The sequence below is a fragment of the Uloborus diversus genome, chromosome 2 (genome assembly GCF_026930045.1).
Source record: "Uloborus diversus isolate 005 chromosome 2, Udiv.v.3.1, whole genome shotgun sequence".
NCBI lineage: Eukaryota > Metazoa > Arthropoda > Arachnida > Araneae > Uloboridae > Uloborus > Uloborus diversus.
Window position 1 is genome coordinate 110896458 of NC_072732.1, and position 13636 is coordinate 110910093.

The window sequence follows — 13636 nt, forward strand, 5'->3', positions numbered from 1 at the left end:
GCGCCTTCTGTTAATCATTCAATTGTTGTAACCACTGATTTGAAAGTAACTGCATTTAATGGCTGTTCAGAAGTAAAGAAAATCGGAAGACACTTTCTGCCAATGACATGTAAAAGCGTCAAAGTAATTTCTGAATTAATGGAGGATTTAGAGAGACTGGGACTTCAACATATGGATGATGATCATCCCTTTTTGAATCATATTGTATCGTGTGTACATAAGTTGTATGCAACTGCTAATGACGAACAGAGCTACATAGTATCTTTTATAATCAATCAGTTACAAAACCTCTATTTACCTATTACAAGACGAAACTATGAACGACATATTCTTGTGTTTTTCTGTTTATTTTTTTCTGTCTCCCCTCACGCATATAGATTTATGCGGTCCCATGGTTTTTTTATTATGCCTCATCCTTCAATTTTAAACAGTCTATGCAGCACATTTAACCTAAATCCGGCAAAGGAAGTATCTGGGACCCATTTCTTAAGGTATATCAAAGCCAAATTTTCTTCTTTAAAAAAAATGATAAGGATGTATCTTTAATAGTGGATGAAATTCACTTAAAAAGTTACCTGGATTATAAAGGTGATAATGTTGTTGGCATGGCATACGATTCCGCCTGTCTCGCTTCTTCAGCACAAGTGTTTATGATTGATAGTCTTTTCTCACCTTATCAAGATGTTTCTCTTGTTTTACCAGTATCAAAATTTAATGCTGTTTCCCTCCATTTAATTTCAAGAAAGTTAATAATAGCTTTATGCACTATTGGGTTTAATGTCTTGTGTGTTGTCGCTGATAATAATAGCATAAATAGCAAAGCAATGAGCTACTTTAGCGTACCTCAACAGATTCAAATTGTGTATGCTCATCCTAGTCCTGAAAAGTACTTGATAAGTAGCATTGAAATTCAACCTCTGTTTTCTGTAATTGACTGTGTACATATCCTCAAGTGTATCCGTAACAACTGGCTAGCACAAAAGTGTAACAACCAGAGTTTTTATTTCCCCGATTTTGAATGCACAACAGATCCTCCCAAAATGTACAGTGCCTCTTTTGGATCTCTCCGAAAATTTAGAGAGCTGGAAGTGGGAAATTTACTTACATTTTGTAAAAGCCTATCAGTGAAAGCTTTATATCGCACAAGTTTCGAAAAGCAAAATGTAAAATTACCCTTGCAAATATTTAACAATTTTGTTGCTGCTGCTCTTAGGGAATCAGGAGAAAAACATAACCTTCCTAATTATGAAGTTACTGCAAAGTTCATTGATATAATCATAAATTGGTGGAACATCATAAATGTTAAAACCCCATTTAAAGGTAAGAGATTCAATGATCCTCAGAAAGAACCTTTGTATTTTACTGATGATGACGAAAAATGTAAGGTTTCTAAGAAAATTTCTGGATTGGCTAGATCGATGGGAGAAATCTGATAGTACTTATGGCAAATTGTCCAAAGAGACGCATTTTGCTCTGGCTCACTCAACTTATGCTTTGTTAGAACTGAGCTCCCACTGCATTGAAAATTTGAAAAAAAAAAAAAAACTATTTTTTTCCAGGATCTGTACAAAGTGACCCATTGGAGGCTAGATTTAGTAAATATCGCCAATTGGCTGGGGTTCAATACCATATATCAATAAGACAACTTTACGATTCAGAAACTAAACTGAGGTTGCAGAACACAATGAGTTTGTCTTATGTCTCCAATAAGTTTGGCAATATTTTAATTGATGATTTCGATGTTGAATTTCCAGATGAAATGTATATATCTAATATTTCTCATCTTATTGATAATCTTTTACCGCAAGTTTACGTATATGACGATGACATAAAAAATTCTGCCTCTATATTATCTGTTATTTTATACTTAGGTGAGTATTGTGCATTCTCCACTTTAAAAAAGCTCAAATGTGATTCGTGCTCAGACAAACTGACTATCGATGAAAATTTGCCGTTGGATACCTCCCACAATTTGATAAAAAAAGCTTGACAGGGGGGGGGGGACTGACTTATCCTCATCCAGATGTTACAAATGCAGTCTTGTACAATTACATCATAGTACAAAAGCTGGTGTCCTACCCTCTAGAAGAAATATTTCTAAAATGTTTAAATCAAAGGGAATTGGCATGCCAACTCACAATGCTGTCGCTTAGTGAATGTGATTTTGATTTTTTCCCTTGCTCTAGCCAACATTCTTTGCAAGAAGTATTTAAAACTATAGTTAGAAAGTCAACCAATGCTCTATTGAAAAATTATTGTCTTATGAAAAATGTTGTAATTGTTGTGACTAATAAAGCTAAGAAGCGAAAGTTGCAGACCCTTAAGAAATAATTTTATAGAAGCTTTAAAAGCCATTTAATGTAGTTATTTAAGTATTTTAACGGAATTGTTCGAGTTATTTATTTGGCTTGTTGCTTTGGTGGATTATTGTACTTTTTAAACGCCTTTTTTTAGTATTGCTTTACAGCAATTGAAATTCTTAAAGTATTCAAGTATTTTTTAAAATTAATTAAGAAGATATCTTTAGATAAATGACAAAATACTCACAGATCTTGGTGTTTTTCCTACTTACCTACATAAATTTTAAGTATTATACATATGTAAATGTGGGAGGTATTCATTGTGTTATATTTGTAATTGTTCTTTACAATAAATTTTCATTTCCCTTATGGAGGTACATATGTTTTGAGTTGAAAACTTTTATTGGCTAAAGATAAAAAACTTATTCAAAAAAAATTGTAGAAATGATGTCTTATAATGAGGAGCATGAAAAAATATTTTTTTCTCAATGCTATTGTATGGAAAGAAACAATGGTTATGGTTAGTTTTGTTCGATGTTTTAATTTCGAAAACGGCAAAATTTTTAGCTCAAGCAGCAATAACCGAAGATAAAAGTAAAATTCCCTATATAAAAATTCAATGTTGATTAATAATACTACTTCAGTATTGTTGTTTGAACCTATTGAAATGTAACATGCTAAAAAATTAATATTATTTAACGTAATATTTTGTCATAAATGTACAGTTATTACATTATTTTGTATGACACATTAAATGAAAGAAAAAATTAGAATAAGTTTTACACATGCAAATGTAAATGATTTTATGTGTTACATTCCATTCTGAAACAATGGAACTTCCCTTTAATATATGAAGCTTTATTATATGTCATTTTAACTTTTGCTCATATTTTATCACTTTGTAAAAAAAATAGTATAGATTTTTCGATTTTTAATAAACCGTATATTGTATTCTATTCTGTGAAATGGATTTTAATGGACAATCGTTATTTTTTCATTCAACATTATACCAATAAATTTTATCTTACAAGCTCTACAAAAGAGAATAATAATCATGTACAGTTTTAATTTATTACAGTTCTAGGATTTTTTATTACCTTCTGTGGAAGGATTTGCTGTTTAGAACTTGTTTATCAAATTTTCTTTTCGTAGTTTTTGTTTGACATGTGTAATTGAATTGACCTGGTAGTAGTAGTGGCATTTCTCTTCTCTACTTGTAGTCTTACAATATAGTTCGTAGTGAAACCTGTGTAAGATAACCACTTGAACTGTAATAACTAACAAGGGTGGTCAACTTCACAGGTTTTACTGATTTTGACATTCCATAGGGGGAAATTGATTCCCCTCCCCCCCCTCGTTACCTACCAAATGGCGAGTCTGATTGCGTCGAATAAGGTTAATAAGCGAAAGTTGCACTGAAGAAATAACTTGATTGAGTATTAACAGTATTGTTTAATTTAATTGGCGAATATAGTTTTAATCCCGTTTTTCCGTTTTGCGGATTATTTTGCTTTTTAAAGGCTTATTTTAATTACATGGGGGTAGGAAGGGGGGCTATTTTTCAAATTTCAGAAACTTTTTATTCTTATTTAACGTTTTGTTTCTTTAAAAGTGTACTAAAAAAATACAAAAATACATGATACTACCAAACACGCAGTTTCATATTTGTTAGTAACTTTTATTCAACATGGTGGCAATAAAATAAAATGAAAAATGATCGCCAAGATTAAATACGGAAAAATTACCCTCCAATTAATTTATTTGGGAAATTCTTTTATATTTTAATGTAACTTTTTAATGTTATTTAATGGCTTGGCTTCTTCTTTTGGCGAATTATTTTACACTTAAATGAAATAATTTATTTATTTGAAGGAATATTTTATATTTGATGGAGCTTTCAATCTATTTAATTTGATTTTCTTTTAATTTAGAAGTAACTTACAAAGGTAAAACAAAGTTGTATTATTCGCAAAAAGGTATATTTTCTATGTAACTTGGACTAAACATAGTGATAAATATTGCGGTTGCAATGCAGTCGTAAAATGTCGCCAGTGAGCAAATCCTTAACTTTCAATAGCGATAAATCCATTATACCGCCAATGTATCCTTATTACTCTACATTATAGCCATTTTCAAAAATTAACAAAATTGGCTTTTTATAATTCTGTGAAAAGTAGAGAAAAGAAAATTTTTAACCTTAATTTTATTTCTAAAAAATTTAACACTTCATTTTTCAGAATGTAGAGCAACTAGGTTCATAAATGAAATGAAATTTTTAAAGTGCTAGCGAGATTTCCTTAGTTTACGCAATAATATGGTTGATTATCGGCCAACCCATGATGACGTCATTTTTCAGTTCACAGGCATCGACTCTAGTGCGGTGGTGGTTCTACAGCGTTAATATGACACCATGCGGTGATTTGGGGAATTATTCAAAGAGGTAAAACATTTCAATTTCGCTCGTACAAGGCATATGTCTCATTGGACACGACAGGTTCAATCCCACGTAAATGAATCGGTGATGAGTTTACCTCTTTTAAGCATCCATTAGTCATAGACTGCAGCCCTAATATAGAAAATGAATTTGGATTGCGAACAAACAAAAAATAAATTTCTGCGACATTAGTGACGATAGTATTTCTAATAATCATGATAACTACAGACAACTATATTTAATTTCAATTAAAATTCCATATTTTAAACCACTTTCTTATAATACCAAAAAGCAGATCAACTAAAATAAATAAACTAAAACAATCAAAGAAGGTTTAATATTATGGAAAAATGTCTTCAGTTTAATGCATCTTGGAATTTTCACTCTTGAATTTGGATAAAAACTCGTTTCATAAAATGTTAGCTTAATGCAACATTTCATATTACTATTAATTTAAAATCCGTGAAATGATGATTCTAAAATTTGTATTTTAACAGGTTTTTTTAGGATTAGTTCTAAAGTATAATTCATGTATTCCTTATCACTTACGAGAAAAAGATCAAATTTGTCGCTCCAGTAAAAACAAGTTCCAAAATTCTATGTGACTGCTATAAGACAATGAACCAACTTCAGCGGCTTTCGCCACAGTCATTCATGAGAATACAAGATTCTTGTATTCAAAAGGTGCTCATTACATCCATTTGGCAGCATAACATTTCTGATGATAAGTAGGGTCTGGTGGGGTAAAGTGGTCATAAAATCAAGGTTTTTTAACTTAAGTGGATGACAAATAAAAGAAATTCCTTAAACATTTAAACTTTTTTTGTTGTTATTTTACATTGCATTATTAAAGAACACGGTACATTGAGTTTTAGGAAAACTAATATTGATTTAAGTAGTTTTATAACACTTTCATTTCCCTTTGTATTTATGACCACTTTCCCCCATGGGGTGGGGGAAAGTGGTCATAGCATGGGGTAAAGTGGTCATACTTAAAAAAAGATGCAAAACCAGTATGAATAACCATATTATTTATGTATTCTGGTTATTTATAATGATTACACTTATAAACACGAGTATATGCTTGTATACACGAGTACATACGTGCATCCATGAGTATACAAGTATATACATGAGTATATGCATCTATGCACTAGATGCGAGTTATGTACATGTCTAGTCGAGTATATACGTGTATACCCGAGCATATACGTGCGTACACGAGTCTTCACGAATATATATGTGTCATGTGGAAATGTGTTTGTTAGAGTATAAACGAGTATTTACGCGTATTGACGTATATATACCTGTATAGACGAACATCATGTGCATGAATGTATATCTCTCGAGAATATACGTATGTACACGAATATATACGAGTATACACGTACATAGACGAGTATACACGTACATATAAGTGTACATACGTACATATAAGTGTACATACGTACATATAAGTGTACATACGTACATATACGGGTATACATGAGTATGCATGAATATACGTTTACATGTCTAATGCGTATATGTACTTGTATACACCAGTATGGATGTATATAAGTACATATAGTTGTATATACGTAAATTAGGTGTATACACTAGTATATGCGCATCATCAAATGCTTGTATGTAGGTGTCAACTAGTGCATGTATTCACGATTATATATTTATGGATATATCAGATGCTTTTATGCGCGTGTATACTTGAGTATATAGGTATGTGTCCAAGTATTTACGTGTTACGCATTTCAGGAGGCTCCACCCCCTGCTCGCTCTGCTCGACAACCCCGTTCCCCACCAGCGGAGGGTCACAATTGATGCCTTTAATGTTTTTGATGATTTAATAACGGGCCCCTTATCTCCGGTTACTTGAGTATAAGGGGGGTGAGACAGGGCGAAATGGTTTCCCCTGAATCTCCTACATCCAACAGAACCAGTATTGACCTGGTTGACGTTGCCAGTCCGGAGGAAATTGGGTTACAGTCACAGACAGAAGCGCTTAGAAATTAATGCTATAGAGTAGGCAGCTCTGCCCCTGCTCGCTTCGCTCGCCAACCCCGTTCGTCCCCTGCGGTGACTCGAAACCGACTGCGCTTGAAAATTATTAATTTCTTCAAGTTTCTTCACCCGGATATCCGTCCCCTTAAGGTTTAGAGGTGTGAAACAGAGTGGAATGGCTTAATCTGGACGTCCTGCATCCAACGGTACTAGCATTGACATGGAAGACATAACCAGTGCGGAGAAAATAGGTTTAGAGACGCACAAACAGACAGAAGCGCAAAGAAAATAATTGTAAGGATAAGCGAGTATATACGTGTATAGACGAATATATACCTATATAGAAATATTCTTGTAGACATCCATGTAGGTATTTATTGGTACAATTATGTAAATGCCTTTTTTTAGTATACTTGTAACTCTAAATACCGATGTATAATCGTTTATATACAGGCAAAAGCATGTGTTTACACTCGTGTTTACAAGTTCATACTCGTGTACACACGCATATACGAGTATATACTCGGGTCGACATGTATACCCACATATAGACTCATGTATGCATGTAGTTTCATTTATGCTTCTCCATGCCCGTATATACTTTTGCATACAAATGTATAGGATACGTATATACAAGTATATACACGTGTCGGCGCGCTCATATACGTATTTACGTAAAGCAACGTATTTATTCGGACATGTGCATCTATATACTATTATACGTGTTTACGTACAGATATAGTAGTATCACACGCATGTGTTCGTAAATTAAACTTTATTTCAAAAAAGAAACAATACATGTTTAGTGAAATGAATATTTAATTAATATCTGCTTTGTACATTAAGATTGAGTGACAGTAGAGCAACGATTTACGTTAAGCCTAATTATGACCACTTTACCCCATCTTACTTGAATTGCTCTAAAATATTATGTAAAATAAATACAGATAGCTGCTAAAGAGTTAGTGTTCTTAAGACATGTAGGAAGCTTCCCGTGCCGTCAGTTTGTTCGAAATTCACTTAAACAAAATTTCCCTGAGAAGTTAAAAGAGCTGTTTAGATTTTCAAGTTTTTCATATGCACGCAAAATATTTTTTTTTACTAAATAAAACATTGGCATTTGTAAAATTTTGTATTCAAAATGTAATTTCTAACTTCCCTAGTCTAAAATAAAAATTTTATACTTATTCGAGCATTTATTTCCAAGTTACAGCCATTTATTTCATGTATGACCACTTTACCCCATTGACCACTTTCCTCCACCAGACCCTACCACAGATCTTCAAAATTTTAAGCCAGCTAGACATTCAAGAGAACTATTTCAAAATGTTTACAGCAGCAAATACAGGTATGACAGTACGAATCGTATTGTTTCTTTGTTGAAAACTTCCTGGATGAGTCCTTTTCTTTGCGTTAACTAAAAAATTGTTGCGTACATAGTGTAGAATACACCAAAAATGTGCTTATAAAAACTGTAAATTTGAAATACGATAGAATTATTGCGTTTGAAAGGTCGCAAAGAAAAAAAGCCTTTCAAGAAAAAAAAAAGCTTAGAACTTTAATTTTAGTACAGAACGAGGCTTCATGAATTGAAAAAACATCTTTTAAAATGATTAGTAGCTAATATATGAAGATGAATTAAAATGTTTACTCTATGCTTACATTAGAAAGATATTGTTCTTAAAAATTACTAGTTAGACGACTAAAACGCTTGCCAAATAACAGGGAGATATAGACATGTAAAAATATGCTCCAAGAAGGTTTTTTTTTTTTTTTTTTTTTTGAGAGAGAGAGAGAGAGAGAGAAAGAGAATCGACTTCAATTCTAGGGGAGGGGGGTGGAATAACTTCCTTTTCTCAATTGTTTCAATACTGCTACAACCCAGGGCCTGATTTACCAATAGAATCATTTGACCCGGCATAGTGCCTCCCTTGGGGGCACAAAAATATAGAATGTATAGAAAACTATTACAAAATATGATTCCAATTTGTTTATTACAATGCTTAAGACAAGAGTTATGCATTCAGCGATATGGTCTTTCCTATCTAACCAACCACTTTTTGCTTTCTATAATATTTTGTTCAGTTATTCTGAACCTCAGTGCACCTTAGCCAGCAGCATATGCAATGATATAAGAATGCGCAGTTGCACCTGTACAGCATTTTCTTCAATTATTCAAGGAGGTCCCAGCAGATTTGTCTGGCCTACTGTCCTAAATCGGGCTCTGATACTATTGCTATGTTTTTAAATGGAGTCGGTTGTGGACATCTGTAGGGTCTGTATTGATGCATATGTACTTTTATTATGAAATATACCTACTTAGATGAAGTAGGCTAATTGTAAACTTTCAGTCAATATTCTCCGCATAGTCTAACGCTTACATTAACCAGACGATTTGAGCCTCAGTCGGACAGCCAAACCGACAGTCGAAGCTTTTTCAACCAATGAGGAGACTTAAATCACGTGTCTGAGCGGAAGTCAGATAATCTTTTCCCTGGCTCACCCCACCTCTTAGTGCGTAGTCGTAGGTTGGAGTCCATCTGGAATAAGAGTTCCAAACCACAATGTTTATATGGATTTCAAGTCTACCGGTATAGCTATCAATTTTCTGAATGTGTATAAAATAACAAATACTGGAAATGGAAAAAAAAATGTATAAAAAATAGTGGTTATGAAGACAACTTCTTTTACATGAAATATTCTTAAATGAATAAATACGTTCGCAGGAGGATTTTATTTACCTGTCCCCAAACTTGTTTTAAAACTTCTATGAGCCAAATCAGCCCTTGTAGTTCTCACTGTCATAAAGATATGCCACATTGCAAATACAATTGCATATGAAGTCTTCTTCATTTTTGAGAGAAATATTCAAAAATGAATATAAGTAAATATGTTCACAGGCGAAATCCCTATTATAAAAAAACTCTCTATTTATTACTGGTTTTTTTAATCTTTTACTTGGAAGGAATTCCTTTTGCTCTCCTACACTCTTCACCGGAATCTTTAAACTAATTTCAGAGTTTATGCTCCTAATTGCATTCTTTCGGAATGCGAGATTAGAAAATTCTTACCTCTTTAACCGACGGCTTGAAGATTTCTTCTCTTCTTCGCTCTGCTGTGAATGAACTTCTTCGTCTTTCTTGTCCTGGAATCTTTCGCTTGGCAATGATGCTGTACAAGCGCTCCAGCTGCAAAGAGAAGATAAATAGAATAATTTAATAATGAATGTTGAAGTAGAAGTTTATATTACGCAGCGAACTCTTTTGATTGTAACTGAGCGTTGATCCGACTCTTTCCCAGCGTATTTTATTTTAATATAATTTTCAATCAGCAGCAACAATGTACAAATTGTATGACAGTCTCATAGTAGTTCTGCATTGAGGGAGGGGTAACTCGTTCCCAGCTTCTTTAAATATTTTCAAAGTTTGCTACTGTTATAGAAGTACAGGGTTACTTATCATTCCCTCCAGGGATTCGATGCGCCTAATAAAATACTAAAAAAAAAAAACGTGACGAGAAACAAAAACGTTTGAAAGACTGCAAACACATTTCAAATTTTATTTACCTTCAGCGGTGGCCGTGACTGCGCAGCCTATGAAGGCTAGTGCAACCCGCCTACGGTAGGTTGATGTACACCGTCTTCAACGGTGTACTTCGTAGGCGGGTTAGGCTTCGGCCTATTCTTGCTATCATGTGTACTTCGGGGGCTTTACCCCTTTTCGCCTGCTGCGGCACATTACTTAATGAGCAGTACATTAATATTCTGCTCGCTCCTAGAACCATTCCAAGTTCCATAGCGCTCCACTAGCTTAACCATTAAAACTCAAACCATTCTCAGATCAGTATTTTCCTTTTTCCTCCAAGACACCCCTTTTCTACCAGAAAACATGAGCCGTTTGCCAAGCTAAAAATGCAGAACCGCCAGGTAAATTTTTTTGACTTGATTGAAACGTCCTTGAGAATTTACGTTTCAATTACTATCTCCGCTAATTGAAGTCTTAGTGACACGAAATATTCCTAAACATTATGTCCGAAAAGTTACGAACATATCGATTCCTGGTTCGTTCCTTAATTATCTGATGTTCCTGAGGAGTTACGATGACATATAGGCACAGATAGATAGATAAATAGACAGATACATAGATAGATACTCTCGGATTATAATATAATAGACTAGCCACTAGGTCTGCTAGATTAGCCGTCTACGGTAGCCGCCTCAACTCGCCATCTACGGCTGCTCGTGCAACCCGCCTGCCGAGGATTAGTGGAAGCGGATTGCCAGTTTGTTTAGAGTGTATTTACCACACTAACCTAACAAAATATTGTCCGTTTTTCACGAGAAGGCACTTCGCCACGCCCCCTTGAACGCAGAGTTCCATTTTACGCGGGGTTGATCGGTACGCAATCCACGCGCTTCTAAAGGAGACAACCAGACAACCTTAACTTGGGCGTGCATTTTAATGAGCAAAAAAGCTTTAGTGTCCTTTACATCACTTGCCTGTTGTTCTTTTAGTTATTCTTGCATCTTAAAAACCGCTGCTTTTTCAACAAACTGCTGTGATCCGAATATGCTTTCTGCCGAAAACAGCGAAATAGAATATCGGATACCACGTGACGAGGGAGGAGTCAAGTGCCTTCTTGTGAAAAACGGTCTATATCGTTACGTACGAAACACAACTTACGTGAGAAGTGAATCCCTTCACCAGCACTTTGGGCGAAGCAATGGTTCCACTGTCTGCGGACACCCCGACGTAGAAGCTGCCGGCATAAGAGAAAACACAGAAGGCGACGGGCACCTCTGGATGGGCGTCCATCCAGAACGTGGCGGACTTGAGTCTACGCGACGCCAGCGTCAGTCGCCGCTCGGGCCCTTGGAGGCTGCAGAAGCGCAGGCTAGCGCAGCGCAGCGCAGCCCGGAGCAGCCACCTGCAGAGGGACGCGGGCAGCAGGGCGGACAGGTAGTGCAGGGCGCCATACATGACTACGGGATCGCAAGACGCCTTCAGGCGCTCCATGCGGTGTCTCACGTCCCAGAGTCCAGGAATGGCGCCTTCTGTTCGGACGGGAAGGCGGGCATTGACAAGGGCAAAACCTGTCCCTAACTCAGGGAAGGATTCCATGTGAGCAGGCTCATAACGGAGGTCCAGTGGCAAATTTACCTATTTTGAAGACAAAAAATGAAAAATGTTCAGTCATTAAATATTGCTACTTCGGTTGATCTAATTTAAAAGCTATTTTGAACAAATACACAGTGAAAAAAACAAAAATAGAATGCTTTTAAAATGATGGCATGAATAAAAGAAAGTTCGAAAACCCGTTTTCCCAACGCTTAATTTTTAATTATTTTTTTTAAAAATCCGATTTTGAAAATAAGGCCTGGTCTTGATGACGTCACAAATGATGTACTTTGGCGCATCTCTCTACCACGTTTCCACGTTATGATAATCAAGAAAATTAAATATTGCGCTCTACGCTTGCTATCAACCATATCGTTGACAGTTCATGTGAGTAAGGATGCAATTTAAATATTGCTCTGCAGTGAATGGTATTCAGTGAATGGTATTTCATTTGTGATATCATATGCAGAAGCGTAAACAATGAAATTGCACTGTTTAAAGTAATTTTTAACAAATATTAAACTTTGTAAAATTATTTAAGAAATGGTTAAAGCCTATGTTTTTAAGCAGGGGCGGCAAATAGGGGGCGGTCGCACCCCCAAATTTTTTGAGCAGAATGATAGAAAATGGGTGAATTCAATTTAGGTAAGTCGGTAATCAATGTTCATTAAAAAAACGCACTGGTTCTCAGTAACTATTTGTTGAAACTCCACACATTCCCAGACTAGAAAAATAATTTTTTGTTATTTGGATGATTACTTAGAAATTCATGAAGTATTTTTCGGCCTTTTTAAAACATAAAAAACTGATAGAGAACCATGGTTAATTTTGGCTAAAAAAGACATTTCCTCATATAGGCTAAATATTTCATGCTTGTGTGCCCAATGCATCGATGGTATGTCCAATATGAGAGGCCCATGCAAAGTGGTGTTGCTGCACGGTTTTCACAAGAAAATTTCTTGATATTTTACATTCACTTTTACGCTCATTTTTAAAGTGTATATTTATTTAATGAGTGTTCATCGCTTTCAGAAACACGTTTCAACTGCTCATGCATCATATGCTTTCATAGAAACTTCTTAAAAATGCACGTGGTTATTGAATTTAAAAAAAAAAAAATGTCCACATATACCTTTCATGGAGCTCTATAATTGTGCAATCTCGGAGTGACACAAGATGGTCTTCAAGAGTTAAAACCATAAAAACATATCTCCGTAACTTCAAAGCAGTGATTTGACGACTGGAAGAATTATTGCAAAACGATTCCTTCAATGGTGGAAAAGCTCATGCCCTTTAGCATGTATGACTTCGTTTGAATTTTTGTTCAATTTTTTTGTATTGAGGAAAGTTTTTAAAAAAGTTCACTCTATCAAAACATCTCCAATCCGCTACCCTTAATTTTCTGACTATTCAAACCACAATGCAATCAAAAAAAAGTGACAAAAATCCACCAGATGTGAACTCAAACATTGATTTTTTAATATTTGTATGAAGTAATAGATTCAGTTTCGAATGAAATTAATGAAAGATTTGATGATAATTATTTTTCTGTATGGTTGGCTCTATATTATCTGGATTGGATTTTGAAAACAAAAAATAAAATGTTTCAAATATGAGTAAAATTTTTAGCATGAGAAAGAAAAATTACAAGCGATATACCGACAGAATAGTTTTCACATCCAGAGATTGCAGTTTTGTCCTTGTTATGTACTCATCATCAGTCTGGAATCGTGAATAACAGAGCTGGAGGCAGATGACATCTCATTGAAGCTGAGAGCGCCGACGAG

At 34.8% G+C, this 13636-nt stretch overlaps 1 protein-coding gene across 1 annotated transcript in view; it reads right to left on the reverse strand.

The window, feature by feature from the left end:
- The window catches only part of LOC129216483 (uncharacterized), a 52092-nt gene that overhangs the window by 11531 nt on the left and 26925 nt on the right, over nt 1–13636 (reverse strand). The window contains exons 2-3 of the mRNA XM_054850698.1: nt 11415–11891; nt 9804–9920 (exon numbers count right to left, since the gene is read on the reverse strand). Of these exons, the coding sequence (XP_054706673.1) occupies nt 9804–9920; nt 11415–11891 (594 nt within the window). The remainder of the gene's footprint in view (nt 1–9803; nt 9921–11414; nt 11892–13636) is intronic.